We start from the raw sequence: 21,462 nt of genomic DNA on the forward strand, positions 1-21,462 counted from the left end.
TATTAGACCCACAAGTTCATCCATCCTCAGAGAAAACCATCCATTTATCTGGTTGGTGAGATGTTTCGCTTTGTTCACCAGCCGCTTATTGATTTGATGTCTGCTTAAGCAAATAAACTGCACTATAGGCTGGTTTACATTCATGGTAGATGTGAACGGGCCACTAGAATTCTACCACACTTGCACATACTCACGCACCTGAGCCATAACCAGGCTGTGTAATAAGCAACAAATCCCTTTTGGTCCTCTCAAACTCAATTTTCTGTCAGCACACTCTCAAATTCTATCATACGTTGTTCATTTTTATGCAGCTCAGTTGGAATCCTTGTATGTGCAGTAACAAGGGTTTGACTTTGGAATATTATGTTATGTTTTATATATATATATATATATATATATATATATATATATATATATATATATATATATATATATATATATATATATATATATATATATATATATATATATATATATATATATGTATGTATGTATGTATGTATGTAAAAGTCCAGAAAAGGGCATCTAGGACACTTGTCCTACACTGTAGTCTCATAAAAGCATAGTTTTCCAAGTGATATGACCGTGGTTTAGTGTTGGACTGTTATTTCAACCACAATTGTTTCTTGAACTTGCTTCTCAGTTGTTTCCCAAGACCAATCTTCACATACCGTCCCTTACACACATACACACACGGGATCCATATGTTCAATTGTTGGCTCAGGATCTCGGATTGATCATGAGTGCAATTGGACTCTAAACTGTGTAAGTAGCAGTTTGCAGCATTCTCTCTTTTGCACTCGTTCATTTTCTGCCCAGTTTGGAGGGTATTGAGAAATGTTTTACATACATCTTCCTACCTTGCCACTCAGCCACTTGAATCAGCTGGAGAGATCATAACCTTTACATGAAGGATCATGTTTTAGTAATATTCTTGTGCATGAACGAGGATGGACTCGGACGTTGGTTCTGTCTGCACGCTTCTTTTCTTGAAAATAATGCCGTTACAATCTCAGCTAACACGAGCCGCTATTAGCTGCAACAGGCACTGGCTGCTAACATCTAATTGACGTTCACCCTGTAGCTCGTCTCTTTATGATATTTATTGTAAGTAAAAATAAAGCCGATATAAAATATGGGTCTGTGTGTCAAAACTCATTTTATGTGGCTGACAGATCAATCTTCCTTGGACGGTGCTAAAGGAAAAAAAACTCAAATCTTTAAGTTACCGTGTGTCCAGATGTATACGTAATTTCTATGTTATCTCTGTCACTGTTTCTTTCTGTTTCTGATTTCTATTAGTTTGGTTTTTCATCATTTTATATGCTGGTATTTTAAAAGTGGAAAAAAAGGATTTCAATAAAATCATGCAGAGGAAGAGCAAAAGGATATGTGCATGGTAACCCACTCCAGAGTCATTTTGCATTCACATTTCTCTCTGCTTCACATTGAAGAAAAGACGTGTGAAGGCTTTTAGTGTAAAGTGAAATCCTGCCACTGTCACATCCTGTCTAGCAGCATTTGAAAATGCTGGATTAGATTAGAGCTCTCAGTGACGCAAACAAGATCCCGCCTGAAGCACGACAACACACGAATACACAGAAAGAGAGCACACAAGAGGTTGTGCGATTTAGGGAAGGGGTTGAACAAAACAGACTTTGGAATAATTGGCATCCACTGTCTGTAGCCCATCTGCCTCATAGTTCAAAGGTCAGTTCCATTTCGCCCTGGCCTTCCTGTTTGGAGTTTGCATGCTCTCCTCACGTTTGCATGGCTCTTCTCCCGGCACTATGGTCTCCTCCCACATTTCAAAAACATTAGCCGTAGGTGTGAGTGTGAATGTTTGTCTTTATGTGCTCTGCGATTAGCTGGCAACCATTTCAGGGTGTTCCCCGCCTATTCCCCAAAGGAAGCTGGGATAGGCACCATCAAGGCAGCGACCCTAGTGAGGATAAGCGTCTGGAAAAAATGGATAGATGTATGTATGTCTGAGGGAGTCAATATTCTGAAGATTTGGTCCATAAAGATCATTTGCTGCAATTTAGCCTCCCCGGAGAAGCACTATAAGGTCACATGCTTTGAATAAAACAAGACCACCATGCACACAAATCTCCAGTAAAGTGCTTATTAGCGAGCTTGTCCTCTTATTAGCAAGACTCCATCTGAAATCGCAGCATGAGGCTCCACTAATGCGTGTACAGGCCTTAAAGTAGGAGCACTTTGTAGAGTGATTATTCTGTTGGGCTCATTGAATATGCTTGTCTAAAATACTGCAAGATTATTCAGGTTTAAATCGCAGCAGAATGACTTCAATTACTGTATGTAGTTTCAAATCATCAGGTTATCAATGGAGTACTAATATTTCGTGACTGCACTTAAAGCGAAAGTCAAGAAAAAAATGTTCCTAAAATATATTTTCTTTGCAGTCCCACTAGGCTAAACATGACATTCTGCTTAGCATTACCTTTGCGGAAGATGAATTAGGTAGCAAAATACACCTGTTTTATCTATCCCAGGGGTCGGCCAATTGCTCAGGGCTCGGGTAACAACCAATGCAAATTAAAGATGGCGTAAAAAATGTGGAACATTTTTTGTGCTCATCTATCAAAAGGATATAGTATTACTGTGATGTTGTCTGCTAGTGCAGTACTTTTAAAATGGTAGTTTTGTGCCCATTTGATTCATTATTAGAATGTCCACTGCTTTCAATGTAAGTCAATGCTGAAAAAATGCTGATATTTTTCTTTTGTCATTCAGGCAATATAATTTGCAAAAGAGGAATGGTAACCACTGAACATTTATTGTTTAGGAAGGTTTACCGCAGGTAACCACAGCTACTTTTCGTGGTGAAATTAAGTTGTCTCCGTTGTTTGCTGTTCTTCCGGACGAGCATCAATTCTGTATTGATTTTCGGAAGTCTAAAGTATACTTTTTCCTACTATTACACCCCGACTATTACTGCCAACAGCGACATGTGTACAAAGCAATGAGAAATGAAGCTTGTTCGCTAACTTAGCAGGGATTTCTCTTCACCGATGTCTACCGATTGTCCATCGATAATGCATCGTGGGAAATGTAGAAAATCCTTTTCCACAACGCAACGCAAACCCCTTTATTGACATATAAAGGAAGGGTACTGTATGTCCTTCATTTGAGAGGTCAATCCACTCTCATTGCATAATTAAGATTTTGTTTCTTGGTATTTTGCCAAACAGCATTTGTCTGAGGTTTTGAAATGCATTGCTATAGTATGTAAGGAAAATGCATCTGTTTCTCGGACAAAACAAGCAAACTACTTTTACTCAATCGTATAATAAATTCTGGAAAGAACAGACTATTACAGAGTCATCGTTACATCCAAAAATGCATGTGATTCATGGCTTCCCTCAGGTGCCAACGCTTCAGCTCCTGACCAGTTGAGTTTGGCTCTCGCTTGGAACAGAGTTGACATCGCCCGCAGTCAGATCTTCATCTATGGACAACAGTGGCCTGTAAGAAAATAAACATTCAGAAGAAGGTTTGCCCTTGCTGCCCAAACTGTACCTCCCAACCATTCAATAGTTTGACTGAAAAGTTTGGTCATACTGAAACCAGAAAGAACTCCATTGTGCTATAAACTGCCCTGTAAAATCAGTATTTTCATTTTAATAAGGAACTGAAATTGATTGACTAATATAAATTTTGTACAGTACCAAATAACTGCCAAGAAACAATTTGACAAAAAAATCACGTTTTTATGTCCTTTTTCAATAGAAAAAAATGGATGAATTGTCGAATGTGTGTCTGTGAAATCTTCTGCAGTGCAGCGTTTATTGCGTTTACGATCTTTGAGGGGACCCACCAGAAATTACAGTAGTACTACCATGTAGCTCCCCACTATGTATAGAGTTCAAGGGCGTGGGAGCTGTTGATGCCAGGAGCCATTGCCCTGTTGGACACACTCTTGTCTTATTTCATCAGGACAGAATAGGTGAAAAAACGATGAGGGTAGTAGGTTGGCATTAAAAGTAAAGGTTTTAATCATTTCTGTCTCAAATATTGTGCATTTTGTTAGTAGTCTTTGAAGAGGGCATATTTTGATTCACAACTTGTAAAGTTGAGTAATCGAGTCGCCTCTTTAAAGTCACTTGCCTCCAATTAATTATTTTCTCAACTGGCAGAGCAAGGAGTAGTGAGTAGTTGCACTTGAAAAAAAAAGCTATAGAATAGAATAATCATGTTTCATGCAGTACACTGATATTTAAAAAAAAAAAAACACATCAGTTTTACTAACTGATTGTCATTATATCTTCTGAATCTAATATCGATCAGTGACTTAGAGAAGTGTAAGTGGTCGTAGCAGCTAACCTACACACGTAGTAGCTGTGCTAACGTCAGTATGCATCTTCTCGCTTCCCCGTCGCTCAGGTTGGTTCGCTGGAGCAAGCCATGTTGGATGCCTTAGTTCTGGACCGGGTGGACTTTGTCAAGCTGCTGATTGAAAATGGAGTCAGTATGCACCGTTTCCTCACATTGTCCAGGCTTGAGGAGCTCTACAACACGGTAAGAACTTCATTCGGGTCTTTGGTAGGCCACGTATCACATCATACATCCGGATAGCAATGCGATATGTTTGATTCCTTTTGATTTCAGAGACACGGGCCGTCCAATACGCTTTACCACCTTGTCAGGGATGTCAAAAAGGTAGGAGCTTCGCCACCGTCGTTTCAGACACAGCCTATGGGAATGTTGGCTGGAATGTTTTGTGTATTAAAGATCACATGAAGCTTCTTTTGATTTGCATTGTATTGTTTGTTTGGCTAGTCCTAGTTGCTCCTAACCGCAAATAGAGGCTGGCTGTTCTTTTTCAGCTGGAGCTGCAGGCTGCTGTAGCTGTGTAGAGCTGTGCATGACTCTCATCCCTCTGTCGGCTCCCATTTACTCCTTCACTATTTACTCTGTTCTTTCTCGAAGGCACACAGCGCCATTGCAAACAAACACCACACGCATTAAACAGTCTTTTATTCGCAGACTCCGAATTTGAGAAAACAGCTGTGGAACCGCTGTGAGGCTGAGAAGGAATAACTTCAATGTGTTTTTGTTTTGAATTCATATCCTGCGGATTGTGCGTGTTTCAAAATGAAAATGCACATACTGCCGCGTTTGTCAGTGGTTTCTTTGCATCGCAATCATGGTTATTTCATCGTCAAGATGATGAAATGTTTTCATTGACTTGTTGCAAGTTCACATGACACCATTTGCATACCCTTTGTTATGTGCGCAACGCAATCGGGACGTAGCGATACGACAACGTGAGCGTTACGATCCGCCCATGCCAATCTAGAGTCATCCTTCAGTTGGGAGTTAGTGGAGGGGTCATCATCAGCAGTTTTAGCATCAACAAGGGTACATTCTTCCAAGCGGCGCTGATTGCAGTCGTGCCGCATCCTCCGCTGGGAGTTGCGGAAAAGGTTGGATGCTGCAATCACACCCTCTCCCTCTTTAACTATCTTCAAGCATAACTGTGTGTCAAGTTGCTGCAGAGAGCCTCTTTGAACAACCCAAACCTACACACACACACACATGCAAAAAAGGACGTGGCGAGACATCGCCTTTAGAGCTGTCTGTTCAATACCCGCTAGACACTTTATAACTTGAGCCAGCCCAATCTAATGAGATCTAACGCGACGTACTGAAGTCATCTAATGCAGTCTTGACAAAGATAACAAGAACTTGGCAGATCATAGACTTATTCAAGGCAAAGATTGCATTTCTCAGAAAACTGTAACGATTTGCTGAAAAATTTTCTACTCCGTAGAATCACTGCATATTGTTGAGCTCAGGCTAATACATAGTATGTGTTTTAATCGGGGTCATCAATATGTCGAAGTAATTATCTCAAATGTTCCACAATCCGTGTGTCCACTGGCGCTATGCTTAGCCTGGGTTGATTGACCTTGCGGAGAGTCTTCTCTGCTGTTCTCTTCTATGCAAATACTTCTGATATATTTTTTTTCCTAAATCAAATTATTTGTAAGCCATATATTTTTAAGGGTAATGTAAGATGAGTTTGAAATGGTATTCAAGATTTGGGAATCTGTGTGCGTGGAACAGTCTGTGTATCTTTCAATCTTTCAAATTTTTTAAGCGTGTAGTGAAAAAAAAAGCCCAAAATGAGTTGTCTACTGTTTTTCTTTTATAAATGTAATGTAATGAAAAACAAGTCTTTTCAGATATTCTGTTATGTATTTATTTAACACAAATTGGGGAATTAATTACCCCCATTTATTTCCTCGAACCTTGCTCTGACTTTACCTGGAAGATGTTCGTCTTTTGAGCAGCGGCACAGTGGTTAGCTCGTCTGCCTCACAGTTCATAGATTCCGCCTTCAATTCCAGCTTGCCCTGGTCCTCCCGTGTGGAGTTTGCATATCCTCCCTGTACTCGCACGGGTCTTCTCCGGGCACCCCGGGTCTCTTCCCACATTCCAAATACATGCTTCGTAGGGGTATTGGACACTCCAACTTGCCCTTTGATGCAAATGAGTGTGAATTAGTGTTTGTCTCTGTTTGCCCTGTGAATGTCTGGCAATCAGTCCGGGGTGTCGATCTTCTACAGTATAGGTGGCGAACTCCAACCTTCGAGGGTGAGTATCCTGCCTGTTTTTGAACCCTCTCTCTAAAGCACACCTGATTCAAATGATTAGGATCATTTTCAAGGTCCTGCAGAGCTTGCTAATAAGCAAATCATTTGAATCAGGAGGTCGGGGAAAGAAAACTGAAAAACATGCAGGATACCGACACTCGAGGACTGGAGTTTGACACCCATGTGCTGCTGCAGCAATGTATTGCTCCCTTCTAAGGTCTTTTTTGAGGTCTACATTGGCATCCATTTTCCACGGACTTGGAAACAGGCATCATCAAGTATTCCAAAAAGCATTTTCTTGGTAACTTATTACATTCACGAAGGAGTAATTCAAAAACAAATTCAGTTACTTATGGGAGGAAATTAATTTCTTTAATCATGATTACTTTTTAAAAGTACTTTGATCCAGTCTGTGAGTGAATACATGGCTCATGTTATTCAATTGCCACAATATGCTTATTAGACTTTACACAGATCTGCTCGGTTGGATGCATATATATATATATATATATATATATATATATATATATATATATATATATATATATATATATATATATATATTGCAAATCATTTAATTTGATGGTAAAGAAAAAAGGAAATGTTTAAATAAATATGTTTTTCCATTTTCTTGTTGGATCATTGGTTTATTTATTTTTTTTAAGTTGGTGATTGGTTGCAAAATACTGGTCATATAACGCCTAGCCCACAGTGCTTGTCACTGATTTCTATTAGATTTTAACATCACCGCTAGATTGAGACATCATGGCTTCTTTTGTGGTTCACCTCTGTAGACATGGCCTTTTTTTGGTTTTGATCCCGCAGCTGCTGTTCTTTTGGTAACTGTTGCTGAAGGTTGCTCTTGAGTGTAATGAGCTCCAGTCGTTACACGGTGAGAAAGCTGGGTGAGAAACTCACAGATTGGCTTTGTGGGCTGCAGCTGCTCAAGCAGAAATGGACTTTCCCGAGGAGTAAATGAACAAAGGCGGTTCATGCTGGTTGTCACTGTGTTTCCAAATTGCAGCAGGAAAAGTAACTTGTGTGTTTGACTTCTTGGCTTTATTAGCTAGACTTAAAGACAACAAGGGTTGATCTGTTAATAAGTAAACAAATATTTACATGGCCTGATCTTATCCATTTATGTCTTTAAATTATTGTCTTGCAGCGATCACAATGCCAAACACAATTGAGTTCTCAAGACATCAAGAACCTCTCAAACAATGTAACGCTTAGCAAAAGCGCACTCGGTGGCTGAGGAAGTGTAACTTGAAAGAATCTGGATCTTGGTGGAGACACTCAGTGTGTGGTTCCCAGTCATTATGTACTGTAATTTAGCCCTGCTGTTAGCAAACAGTGGGACTGAAGTGCAGAGTGGCTTGCTAACAGACGCATTTTCAGAAATAAGCAGATGTCCAGAGATTTACTTGGTTGTTGCAGACACGCCAGACACAGCTATTAGAATTACCATCCTGTAACGCGTGTAGGAGGCTGAACATGATTCATTGACAAGTTGATTTGAATATCGTTCGTCAATGTTTAAAATTTCAAGCCGACATCACTAGTCACTTGCTATCTCTAATTTACGTCGGACTTTTGACTTGACTTTCTCAATCGCTGCTGTCACTAGACTGCAAGCCACAAAATGTATAGCCAGCAAAGCAAAAGTCTTCATACATCTGCACAGAGCATGAAAATAAACTGTTTGTGGATGGGAAAAGTTTTGGTTATTTTTATCGCCCCTAGTGATGAACAATTTATACCAGTGGGACCATAGGACAGGCAGTGAGTAATGAAGGCAGCGATCATTGTTCTCGTCAAAATGTTGTGCCCAAATATGTGCGGGCAACGACTGCGCTAACTACAACTTTATTCATAATACGTTGACAACATGCGACGACGTCATCATTCATGACTTTTAATGCTATATGACACCGTTTCATCGCGGTGAGTTGTAATTGCTTTTTCTGTGCTGCTCCATCACAATATGTCTTCATGTGAAATCTATAGCACAAAATAGTTTGGGTACCACTGTACTTTGCTGGAAAATATCAATATCGTTGATTAATCAACTTGACTTTAGCCACATTATAAGTGTACAAAATTTTTAGCTGTTCAACTCTAAGCTTACAGCTTATACAGCGCAAGACAACAACACATTCAGCATTTTCTAAGTAGGTCTGAGGGATAAGAAGCAAAAATAAGTCCGACTAGAGGCATAATGGCTTCAATAATCAGTTCTTTGCTGACCTTGATTGGAACGGCTGCGGACTCCTCAAACTGCGTTTGATTATGATATGCGTGTAGTGTAGCTCGTTTAGCTAAGTAGACATCTGATGAGGTCAAGTGTTCCATGATGATGACTGCCCGCGGTGTTCAAGGCAAAGTTAATACATGTACTCATTGTACTTTCTCATAGTTACTGAGCCCCTCATAGTCTGTCTCTCCGTCTTATGCCTCTCTTCCAGCTTTTTCTGTCTTTCTTCTCATTAAGTCTGCAAAAGCTCATTATCCTTCACCTGTAGAAATCAAATATGGACTTTAAAATTAGTTTGCGCGATACATAAATGTGGCTTGGTCACTATTGTTTAAGGCCAGAGATGTAGATGTCTAGGCAATGTCCGAATCTTTGAAAAGCAATCCCAAGTATTCATTCGTCTTCCTATGTAAAGCAGGGACTTGTTGAGAAAACAATTTTGTGCAAAGCGCTGGAAGAGAGATCTTGTTCGCAGTGTTCTGTGTTTCTCATTTCCCCTGCTCGTGCTTATCATGCGTTCTACTCACTGACACTGTGTGTTCTTTCCAAGCGAGAATATCCAGGGTTCAGTTGGATCTACTTCAAGGTGAATCCAATAATCACGTTTTTGTTCATAGCCAAACTCAGTTTGATGTGGATTTGTTGTTGGTGTTGCAGTGAGTGTGCACTTTACTTGCCTTGCCTAGAAGTTGCCGTCTGCTAACGCTGTGTGCTTTTATAGGGAAACCTGCCCCCAGACTACCGCATCAGCCTCATTGACATCGGATTGGTCATTGAATACCTAATGGGCGGGGCTTATCGCTGTAACTACACCAGAAAAAGATTCAGGACTCTCTACCACAACCTTTTTGGACCCAAAAGGGTAAGCAAATCCATCTCATGTTTCTTCGACGTTCTTTTTTTCTTCTTCTTTTTTTAACTACATGAATCATTAATATTTATCATTGCAATCTGGTGAAATTACACCATATGGACAAATTAACCGTGATAAGTCAATATACTGTATATTTAATTTGAATAATACCGTTATGTTCAGCAGGGACGACAGTATACACACCAAGGCAAATTAGTGTGTGCATTTAAATGTCACTCGTGACATGCTTGGAAAGGCAGCAAATTCAAGGCAATCTTAGCTAATAATTATGCAGGTGATCATAGAAATTCTATTAGTGTTTTTTGTATTTTGCTTTCAGGGCAAATTAAGGTAATTTCCATTCATTTTCATATAGTACAGTATATAGTATATATAGTATGGTACAGTATATACTCAACTATACTACTACAATATACAGTGGGCCCCCGGGTTACGAACTTAATCCGTTCAGCGGCTACGCTCGTATCTCGAATTGCTCGTATAGCGGGCAATCCAAACCCATGTTAATTCGTGAGTGCGTGCAACGCGCGCAGAAGCCTTAGGTAAAATCATCACGCTGTATACATAAATTAATATTAAGTGACATAATCTACTGTACAGTTGCATTAAATAACAAATACAAAGGATAAATGACTTTTACCTTTGGAAAGACGTGACTTGTGCTGAGATAAGCAGAGATGAGCAGAGATGAATGCTCTAAGTCAATACGGTAAATCAGATATGCTATTGGTCTTACAGTGTCAAAGTAACTTTTTCAGTCAGGGTTTTCTCTACTTCCTTCCATCCCAACCAGCTGTGCCATCAAGCTAGATAAAGGCGTTCGGCCAATAGCATATCGGCACTTCTGTGATTGACGTGTGACACCGGCCAATAGCATCTCCGTGAGTGAGACCGGGTGACCTTAATCGACCAATAGCATATTGGCGTCTCCTTGACTGACTGATAATTATTTGCACTTTTTTTTTAAACGGTTGGAATGTATTGACATTTTATTGATTTTAACACATTTAAATCTGTGACGATTTTTTGTCCTGCAATCGGCACACTTAATTTCATGTCAACTGTTTTTCCCGACGTGAATTGAGCACGGTGGAAGCGGAGAGGTGGTTGTGTGTGTTGCATTTACTAGGCAGCACACTTATGGCTTGTTCGAGCGTCAGTTCACCTTTGGTTACAACTCACAAAATTGCAACAATGACGCTGTCCCAATGCACATCGGGAGATCGCCGACTAACCTGACATGCAATCTTGTCTAGCAACCATTATATGGCGCTGTATCATCACCCGTAATAGGGTGCAGAGATTAACCTCTTGAGTTAATACGGCAACGCATATAGGCTATTGGTCTTACAGTGTTACAGTAACTCTTTCAGTCATGGTGCAAATCACGGAGATACTAAAACATCATCCTCTTATTTCTTCCTTTACCGCTGCTAGTAATTTTAGAAGCTATGTCTAACAGATAAAGTTTGCAAAGTCTTCAAAACATTCCGTTTTTCACTCATTTTGTCTACTTCCTTCCATCCTGTCCCATCAAGCTAGATAAAGGCGTTCGGCCAATAGCATATCGGCATTTCTGTGATTGACGTGTGACGCCGGCCAATAGCATCTCCGTGAGTGAGACCGGGTGACCTTAATCGACCAATAGCATATTGGCGTCTCCTTGACTGACTGATAATTATTCGCACTTTTTTTTAAACGGTTGGAATGTATTGACAATTAATTAAAAAAAAAACACACATTTAAACCAATGACAATTCTTTGTCCTGCAATCGGCACATTTAATTTCATGTCAGCTGTTTTTCCCTTTAGCTGTACAAACACTACACTTAAATGGTAATATATTTAGACACCGTGAGTGAGACAGTCAGTGTGAGATTGTAAGACCAATAGCGTTCACGTTACCGCCATAAGTATCTGTTAATGATTGTAGATGACGCAACTGCTGAATATATTGACGCAGTTAGGCGAGAACATTTCTACATACTCAATGGCTGGTTTGACGGAATGCTCGCAAGACGAGAGGTTTGCTCGTAAGCGGAGGACAAAATTCTCCCTGATCCACGCTCGTAAGGCGGAATGTTCGCAAATCAGGATGCTCGTAAGCAGGGGGCTGACTGTAGTTTATAGTGTAGTTACTACAATATAGTTTATAGTGTAGTTGAGTATGAGGTCTGAATTTGTTTCAAAATGAGCATGATCTGATTTTGGGGGGTTTTGGCGATTGAATTTGATCATTGATGCTAATGCCTAAACACAAAACTTGCCCAGTTTGCTTCAGTGATATTATAGCTCCAAGAAATCTGCAATGTGTTTGCACCAAGGACAGAAATGCTAGCGAGTCACCCATCAACACCATTTTGAAGCTGTGTTTTAGATGTAAGGTTAATTAAGGTCAAACCATTACATTGTAGCCTACATAATAATGTTTTAGATTGGTGCTATTTGTAATTGAACTCACATTGGTAATTACTGTTGTGTTGATTCAGCCAGTACTGATACAGTATAGCACATTTCACTGAGCCCTTAAAACCTTCTTACTAAGTATCGGTGCTATGCTCTGTACCATTTGCCTTTTTTATTTTTTGCCACCTCATGCACACCTTCATTATGAGCAATGCGTTTTCCCCGCATTTGGCTTCATACCTTACACATGGTTGTTATGAAAAACATAAATACTCAAATGCCATCATTTTGGTAGATGGTGCTCCTCGTACCCATGTGAACCATACCTGTTTATCTTTTCGCATGTCTCTAATGGCAGCAACAATATCAGTCTTGAAGGAGGAAGTTGGAGATAACGCAAAGACATATGCGTAGGGAGGGATTCCGTTTTTGTTTTGCCTTCAGACGAGCAGAACCTGTGATCGCGATCACATGCTCACGCACACGCATGCGAGCACATAAACGCATGTTAACAAAGAACAAAGCCCTTAAATAGATGCAGATACCAAAATCCCCTAAGGAAACCATGCCTATTTTTACCAACAGGGATGATAGCTCATGAATGCATAATGCAAACATGGCCTGTTTTCTATTACAGATATACAGAACACTGTACCAAAATCCACCAGTGCGCTCTGCTTTCATACAACCAGAGCTGTACACATACTGTAGCACACTGTGTCTTCACCAGCAACACATTGCTCCATGAAATACATCATAAAAGGTGTTGTTCAGTCTGTTCATGTTCTCGTTGCTTTTTTAGCCCAAAGCCTTGAAACTGCTGGGGATGGAGGTGAGTGTTCCCATCATGATCATTCCTTCACTGCCCGCTCTCCCCTCTTCTTCTTTATAATTTGTGCTGGTCTGTGTTTTGTCTCTCAGTCAGTCAATGTCTTATTAAAAAAAAAAAAAAAAAAATCATTACTGTTTCATGGCTCGAGACTGTTTAAATATGTGTCGCAATATGGAACATGTCTGAAGAGCCTCTTCTCACAAGAGTTTTTACTAGAATTTCATACTAAAAGTAATGTGGTGTACTTAGTAAATAAAAACTACTTTAAATGTTTCTATACAATTACAAATACCAATTATTTTACAAAATTTACCCCTTAAATTAAACAAAATATTTGATTTAGAGTGCAATTGCACTAACCATTAGCATATCAACCAAGATCTTTGCTCACTTTTTTTTTTTTTCTTCCCAAACACAGTTCGGACAAGTGAAGTTCCCCACAAAGTGCATCTCATCTCCCATAGGCAGATGGACTTTACATCTTCAGCATTTTTTTTGTTAATAATTTGACATTTTCCATGTAAAATTTTAATAATGTCATGAGAGTTAAACACCATTTTCACTAATATATCGCCAAGCAATAACATAGTGACATCTCTGCATGCAGACTGCGACACTTTAGCTCGGTAAACTTTTGTGCTCAAAGGTCAAGTTAGATTTTTTTTTTTTCCTCAAAAAGTCCGATGGGCCCGGTGCAGTATTCCTAAATGAGCTACATGAAAAAAGGCCATAAGTACCTCAAAGAAAACTAGATTTCCCTTTCCTATCTGCTTGCGTCCAGCTAGACGGGTATTTGAGTCTCTCCAACATGTCGTTCAAAGTGGCTCCTACAAGTTGGGCATGCCCCAAACCTCTCACAAGGGACACATTTTAGATGTCAGATTCAACAAAAAATAAATAAATAATGCAACAAGCACACGTCTTATTGATCATGTAAATTTTTGTTGTTTGTATGTGGCCCTGAGCTACACTTGGCCACACAACTAGTTTAGATAAGGTAGACAAAATGCAAAAGTAGTTAGCATTAAATCACATATTGGCCAGGAATACCTCTGAAAAAAAATGTAATGCAACATTTACACTAATATGTTCGTAAATCACTTTGGGTGAAAAAACAAAAACAAACAAACAAAAAATCCACTCTTCATGATAGTTTGACCCTGGAATTTCCAGCATCCCAGTCGCACGATTGTGTGCAGTTTCCCACTAAATTCTTGTGAGAATGTGTTGGTTTGAGCTCACAGTTGCACAGAACTGAATGAGTAATGACTGACATCATGTGTGTTTCTGCGAGGTAGAGGCAGTTTTTCTGTATGTGAATTCTGTATAAAAAACACACATGCATGACCAATGTGTCTGTCTCCATGTTATTTTTTTTTCTTTCTTCACCTGTGCCTGTAGTGTAGTCTTCTTCTTAGTAATGAATGATAAAACTTTAAAATTGGTAGGTTTGTGAGGCTCAGTTGTCCCCAACAGAGTGGTTATGGGTTCAATCTCCAGACCATTGTGACCATGTCTAAGGGTCCTTGAGCAAGACACTGAACCCCCAGTACCTCCTGATGCTGTGTGTCACCAGTAGGTAAATGAGTAGCCAGTATAAAAGCGCTACGTAAGTCCATTCACCACTTCCATTTAGCCATTATAGCTTTACTGCCACAGATTTGTCCGACATTACTTAGTGTGGTACCAGCATTTTGTTTCAAAACTTGTACAATATCGAGAGCGATAAAGCTACGGAAAAATGAACTTTAGTCTTACGTAAGTACTCCAATGACTTGAACTCAATACTTTAATGATGACCCACTGCTGTGTTAAGCTCGAAGTAGCAGAGTCAGTCTCTAGAAAAAGCAAGTGAAAGGCAGAATACAGTTTCAAGAACCTTATACAGACACAAGGGGGAGAAATTATATTTTGAATAAGAGGATTCTTGATTGTTGCTTTGTAGTTTATTTGTATATGAACTCATCATGTGGAGATAAGCAACACAAAAAAAAAATCTTATATGGATAAACATTTTCATGTCATTTTCATTCATGTGTTAACATACTGTGTGCAGATTTCAAAGTGTTCAGGGCCGCCACATCTGCTGTTGAGATTTATGCTAATGAACATCATCTAAAATATTTGCCTTCAGGAAGAATCTACATAGCCTGTCTATCTTTTCCTTCCTTCCTGTCACATGTCACGAATCCCCACCAGGATGACATGCCGATCCGGAGGGGCCGTCAGAAAACGACACGCAAACGTGAGGAGGAGGTGGACATCGATTTGGACGACCCCGAAATCAACCACTTTCCTTTTCCCTTCCACGAGCTGATGGTGTGGGCCGTGCTGATGAAGCGGCAGAAGATGGCGTTGTTCTTTTGGCAGCACGGCGAAGAGGCCATGGCCAAAGCCTTGGTGGCGTGCAAGCTGTGCAAGGCCATGGCGCACGAGGCATCCGAGAACGACATGGTTGATGACATCTCGCAGGAGCTAAACCACAACTCCAGGTGGGTCACAGACACATGCCCGTAAACACGCTTACATGCTTTCTTCCCTAGAAAATGACCTGATTTTGATTCCTCTAGTTCCCGGGGGGTAGAAGTGACATACATAGCAAAATCTAATGACATGCGTCACCGTTATTTAAAGGGATAGGGTGTAAGATTTAGACCGTTTTTCATTACGGAAAGCAGGAGGTGCTGCAGGTTGCTGCAGGTGCTCCATTTACCATTGTCCGTAGCGAAAACAAACATGGCCGCCTCCGGAGACCAGCCACCCCCATGTAATATAATTTAATGATAACCAGACCTATGCTCATGATTCAAACATATTGTTGGTCATTAAGAACACATTCATTTGCAAGGTTTTGAAATTGACAATCATTTAATGTATTTCTTTTTAAATCTTACACACCGTCCTTTGAAGGACATGCATTGGAGACGATAGTAATCACCTAGAGGGGAGAACTTTGCTTACAGAAATAACTACAGTATTCATTTAGGGCAGGGGTAATCTGTAGTGTAAAGTGTAGCTTTCATTCGAATGAACAGTTCACCGGTAACATGCGGTTAGCTAGGTAGCTATGGCTACACCTCGGAAATGCAATTTGCTCATCAGATTATTATTAGCCATGTTAAAAAAAAGATGACTTGTGATCAGTTAGCTACAGTCACAATACATTAATTTTTAATCACATTTATCTAAATTGCTGGGCTGATGAATGGTAAATTTAACTTCAGAAACATACTCAACCGTACTTTTTATCATGGTAGATATGCATTCTTGTAAGAAGGAGCTTGCTTACCACAGAGGCAGCTCAAGTTTAGCCTGCCACATAAATGCAAAGCACGCAACTGTGACTGCAGCCACAGCTAACGATAACAACAAATATGCTCATGTCAATCTAAACTTGAGAACATTCTGCCTTTGAGCAAGCTTGCGGAAGAAAAAGATGTGTCAGGTGCTGTGGCTGGGTATGGAGGTTGAGGACCCAAATGCAGGGAAGTAATGTGGCAAGGCAGGTTCAAACTCCAAAAATGCTATTTAATCACAAAAAAAGACAAAAGGGAAACAAGGCACTGGCAAGTAGTGATAGGACGAAATGTGCCATGGTTCCGAGGCCAGTGTGGAGTATTGGGAGGGGTGCATCAATGAAGCGTGAATCAGGGCACGCTTCATATGAGCAAGACCTGAAAATGAAGCTTCGCCAGACCAGCCGGACCACGCTACTGCGTCAAGAATGGATTTGATGGTGTGGCAGGCAATGTGAATATAAAACAGCCACAAAACACAATGGCAATCGCTTGTCATCTCACATTTTGTGGATTTTGGGCCACTATTAAATGTGTTTGTGCAACTGCAATCATTTTTCGAGCATTGTCCATTGTTGCAATGGAACCTGCGTGAAAAAGGAGAATTTCCCACGTTTGGGAACGTTTCCTCTAATGATGTAAGATGTAAGAAAAAAAAAGATATAGGTGAGATTAAGAAGAGATTATTTAGATCCATTATTATCCATTTGAATAGATTATTCTCTCAGTTTTTGTAATCTCTTGACAGCATTGCATTGTAAAGTGTAGCCTTCATTCAAAGCAGGGCAATGGTAACTTGCAGATAGTTAGCCAGCCATACCTACACACCAAAAATTAATTTTAATCATCAGTTTTTTTTTTCTTTTTCTTTGGGTGGTATTGACTTATTCATTTTTTGCCTACAGTATCGTGTCCGCTATCAGCAGCATCCAGATGCCTTTAAAAAAGGCTAAATACCAGTTCCTGGTATCTGTACTCTCCCGTTTGTAATTTGCATTATTTAGTCTCACTGATGTTTTTGATGCAGCCTGGTATTTGAATTACTATTTTGGTGGAAGGCTGAAATGCCTTAAATTGAGCCAAGCTGAAAATCCCTATTTATAGTTATGTATGCTGTTGCCAACAAATACAGGAGCTAAAAAGGGTGAATTTAGTGGAGTTGAATACATTGTTTCATTTCAGGGAAATCATAATTTACCAATGTAAATGTATTGCAAAGCAATATACAGGGAGCTGTTTCTATATTATCTTATTACTAAATAAAGTAACATGCTTAATAAAATGTCTCAGCATGATTTTGCGTGTGTCTGGAAGGATCGCACCACCTTTGCTGACTTTTTTAAGTCCTCTCACGTGGGTTGAGCTGTTCATATGAAAATCTAATTTAGAATGTGGACCAGATGGTCAGTGATGCCTGCACCAGTTTCATGTAATCCTTACATGTTGTGACAAGGCACAACATTCCCTCTGTTCGTGTCTTTATTCGTGTGTTTATGTCCTGCATACTATTTCCTAGAGAGTTTGGCCAGCTGGCCGTGGAACTTCTGGACCAGTCCTATAAACAGGACGAGCAGATGGCCATGAAGCTCCTGACGTATGAGTTAAAGAACTGGAGCAACGCCACCTGCCTGCAGCTGGCGGTAGCTGCCAAGCATCGCGATTTCATCGCCCACACCTGCAGTCAGATGTTGCTCACAGACATGTGGATGGGACGTTTGCGCATGCGCAAGAACTCAGGCCTGAAAGTAAGGGAAACACAATACATATGAATTGCTTCTTCCTTATTTTTAGTAGAGCAAAACGGGATGAAAACATGGTTTTAATGATGTTTCTGTTATTTAACCGAAAAGAAGCTAACAAAGTCTATTTGGCTAGGTGTGGAAAAAGTAATTACCTCTTGATAACGCAGCCCATTAACCACGTTGATTTGAGTTCAATTTCAGAAGCCACACACACACACAGACTGAAAACTGTCAGACCTTTCAAGTTGAGAAATCCCTGAAATAGAACAGCGAAATTGGCTAAAAGATGCTGCAAATTCAAGAATATTTACAAAACAAACATCCAAATAGGATTTGGTAGAGACATTTCTAAAGGACAGGAACATTACCTACCATGCTGTGCACCGTTTAATGTCAACAGTGGTTAATCTACAAAATCACCCCAAGAGCAAGAACTCAGACCATCATTTAAAGAACCGCAGTCTTCACTTGACTCATCAGTATTCATGACTGTACCATAAAGCAGAAATGGCAGTCTTGAGAAGGTTTATCTCACATTTGCCAAAAATATGTCTCGCTGGCCCCTAAGTCATTTGGGAAATATTCTTTAGAATGACGAGCCCAAAATGGTTTGGAATGCATGAGCCGTAAAACCTTGCCTAACAATTAGCGTTCTGCATTTCACTACGGTACAGTTGTGGTCCAAATGACAGCAGTGTGGTTATAGGACGGAGAGCTTAGTCCAAAAAGCTCCAGTGTATGGCACATGTGAGTTTATGGTACTTAGTCCATTTTACTCGCTCGACACGGCATTTCAGATTTATGGACAATACCCATGAGTTAATGGTGGTGAAAGTGAAGTCGATTAAGCAATGTACCGTCTACCATAACTTTGTTAGTTTAAGTCCACCGATCCTCCTCTAAAGCCAAAGGGAACGAAAGAGCTGACCTTAATTATCAGAAAACCTTCAAACCGTGTCCCACATTATTGTAACATTGAGCTCAAGGCTTTGGGGCTGCAGACACTTTTTCACTTTTACTGCCTACCCGATAATTATGTAAATTCACCGTGCTCTTTTTCCATAATTATTTCTGTCTGGTGTGTAAAAATGCACATGTATGTTTTTTCAAACAACTTGACTTTCTGATGTCCTGTGGTAACAAGATGAAGGCAGATTAGAGAGGGTGGATTCATTTAGACAAGTTGTTGGCTTCTGAGGGTGTAATCAGCGGGTGGCGGGCAGTCAGCAGGGGGTCACACCCTGTTGCGGGTTAGCCTCTTGCAGTAGGGAGCTCCACACAGTGCTCCGAGTATTCCTTGACCTTTTGAGTGTACTGCTGAGGCTCATGAGAGTGGAAAGACAGCAAGCACGACACAACTTGCGCAAACAAGATGGCGTGCCCTCGGGCTGTCATGACATCTCACCAAAAACACGGTCCAAATATTGTCAAAATAACGCGGGCGCACATGTCTGAAATGCTATTGCCACGCCGACCGCGGTGAGCATCCATTTCCGACACTGTAACTCATCAGGATCGAGTCACCGCAGGCTACGAATGCTCTATCACCGAGTTGACAGTATCGATTTCAACCCCATGTTAAAGTCTAACAAATGTTTGACATCTTTTGATTCTTGTGACCGATGGCAACCGGAGCGTGTATTTGCTGCCGGTGGCAGTCAACATGGATGCAGCCATACACGTCATACAGCCTGGGGTTGTTCTGTTTCTGAATGAATCATTTACCATGGATGGTTCCGGCTTGTCTCTAAAATTGCAACATGACTATCTCGATAGGAATACATCAGTATGCACAGACCCATTAAAACATACGTGCAAAGGTTTTAACGTTTTAACCAGTTTTATAATGGACGACTTATGATAGGCAGCATGGTACTCCAGACTGTGCCCAGACTGCCAGAAAATACAAAGAGGAAGAAATAGGAGTTTTACTGACGGTTTGAGTGTTTAGTAACTTCATTATGGTTGCCTATCACTTATAAATATCAATAAATGTTGATTAATATAAATGCCATGCGTTTGCTTCTTGACAATGTGTCAATTGTGGTTAATAAAAATATGTATTTTTTAAATGACATAGTTGAGCATTAAAATCCCATACAGGTTCACAGTGTGGGCAACTGTTTTTTTTTTGTTTTGTTTTGTTTTGTTTTTTTTCAATGATCAACTCCAGTAGTTGCTCCTACAACTCCTACTTGGTGTGCGACAGGCCTAATGATGTCTACGTAATGTAGCATTGAGTGGGTCTTACTTGCTGCTGGCAACATAGTGCCATTAAAATCCTTGTTCCGATCATTACAAATGACCCCTTTAAAATGAGTGCTGTGTGCATTAGAAAGCCCTAATATTCACTATGCAACCGATTGCACGAGCTGCTTATGACAAATGCCATCCATATTCTTTCCCATTTTACCATTTGAAGCGTTCTCAGCGCACTGTATCTGCTGTAAGTTTGTGTGACTGCAGCGAAACTTCCTTCGATGACACGTTTGGACTTTTTGTAAATGACCACAACGACGGCCTCGACGGCGGCCTCGGCCCAGTTTACGACCATCGAAATCATGACACGCGTCACATTCACCGATGATCAATGTCGGTTTTTCGTTGCATCTATCTCTATGGTCATGATGACTGCACATAAAAGGGGTCATTTCCATCACATCCGTCACTAAAATCACCTCTCCTCCAAAAGGTGATCTTGGGTCTGCTCCTGCCACCATCTATCCTAAGCCTGGAGTTCAAGAACAAGGACGAGATGTCATACATGCCTCAGGACCAGGAGGCCTACTTGCAGGAAAAGGAAGAAGAGGAACCCGAGAAGCCTGTCAAGGAGAAGGAGGAGGAAGACATGGAGTTCACAGTAAGATCCTACTGTGAGGCACAGTACAACTCCGTGGTGAGAGAACCCACCTCAGCCCTGCATCTCTGTACACATAATATGCGAGTAACGCCAAAACAATCCTGCCCGCAATAGGAATTTGTTGTACCCACACACTCACACAGTACAAATTTCCAAACGCACACAACATGGCCAGCCTTCCTGTTTCTCGTTGTCTAAGCCAAGACATCGGTCGTGGAGTTGTAGCGTCTTTTGTGGGTTTTCCTCGTGATTGTTTCTACTTCCATCGATCTCCCCCTCCCCGCCTCGGTCCCTCTCGTGCTCTCTCCCGATCCTCGCCCTCCTCGCTCTTTCCCTCCCTCTCTCTTTCTCCAAGATGAGGTACAGTACAATGCTAGCTGACAGCTGCCCCTCACGCTCTCCTCCTGGCGTTGGCTTGCTGCGGCAGACCACTCCGCATGTGGGCTGCTGAGCATGGGCAGGCCCAAGATTTGCATTTATGCTACCGTGCGTGCGTGCCTGCCGCTGCACATCTAAAATCATCCAGAGTCTGAGCGAGCGCCCTCTCACAGCCATAGAGTTGCTCCATCGGCTTA

General features: G+C 40.7%; 1 protein-coding gene across 5 annotated transcripts in view; it reads left to right on the forward strand.

Moving 5' to 3' along the window:
• trpm3 (transient receptor potential cation channel, subfamily M, member 3) overlaps positions 1 to 21,462 on the forward strand; it is a 112,255-nt gene that overhangs the window by 67,468 nt on the left and 23,325 nt on the right. For 2 of the 5 annotated variants that reach the window (XM_088408804.1, XM_088408820.1), the window contains exons 10-17: positions 3,391 to 3,491; positions 4,408 to 4,542; positions 4,633 to 4,683; positions 9,599 to 9,739; positions 12,960 to 12,989; positions 15,189 to 15,481; positions 17,802 to 18,030; positions 20,720 to 20,923. In XM_088408804.1, coding sequence (XP_088264930.1) covers positions 3,391 to 3,491; positions 4,408 to 4,542; positions 4,633 to 4,683; positions 9,599 to 9,739; positions 12,960 to 12,989; positions 15,189 to 15,481; positions 17,802 to 18,030; positions 20,720 to 20,923 — 1,184 coding nt within the window. The remainder of the gene's footprint in view (positions 1 to 3,390; positions 3,492 to 4,407; positions 4,543 to 4,632; positions 4,684 to 9,598; positions 9,740 to 12,959; positions 12,990 to 15,188; positions 15,482 to 17,801; positions 18,031 to 20,719; positions 20,924 to 21,462) is intronic. The other 3 variants (XM_088408811.1, XM_088408828.1, XM_088408837.1) reach the window with 2 other exon arrangements.

Source organism: Hippichthys cyanospilos, chromosome 1 (genome assembly GCF_059441005.1).
Source record: "Hippichthys cyanospilos isolate Australia breed blue-spotted pipefish chromosome 1, RoL_Hcya_1.0, whole genome shotgun sequence".
Lineage (NCBI taxonomy): Eukaryota > Metazoa > Chordata > Actinopteri > Syngnathiformes > Syngnathidae > Hippichthys > Hippichthys cyanospilos.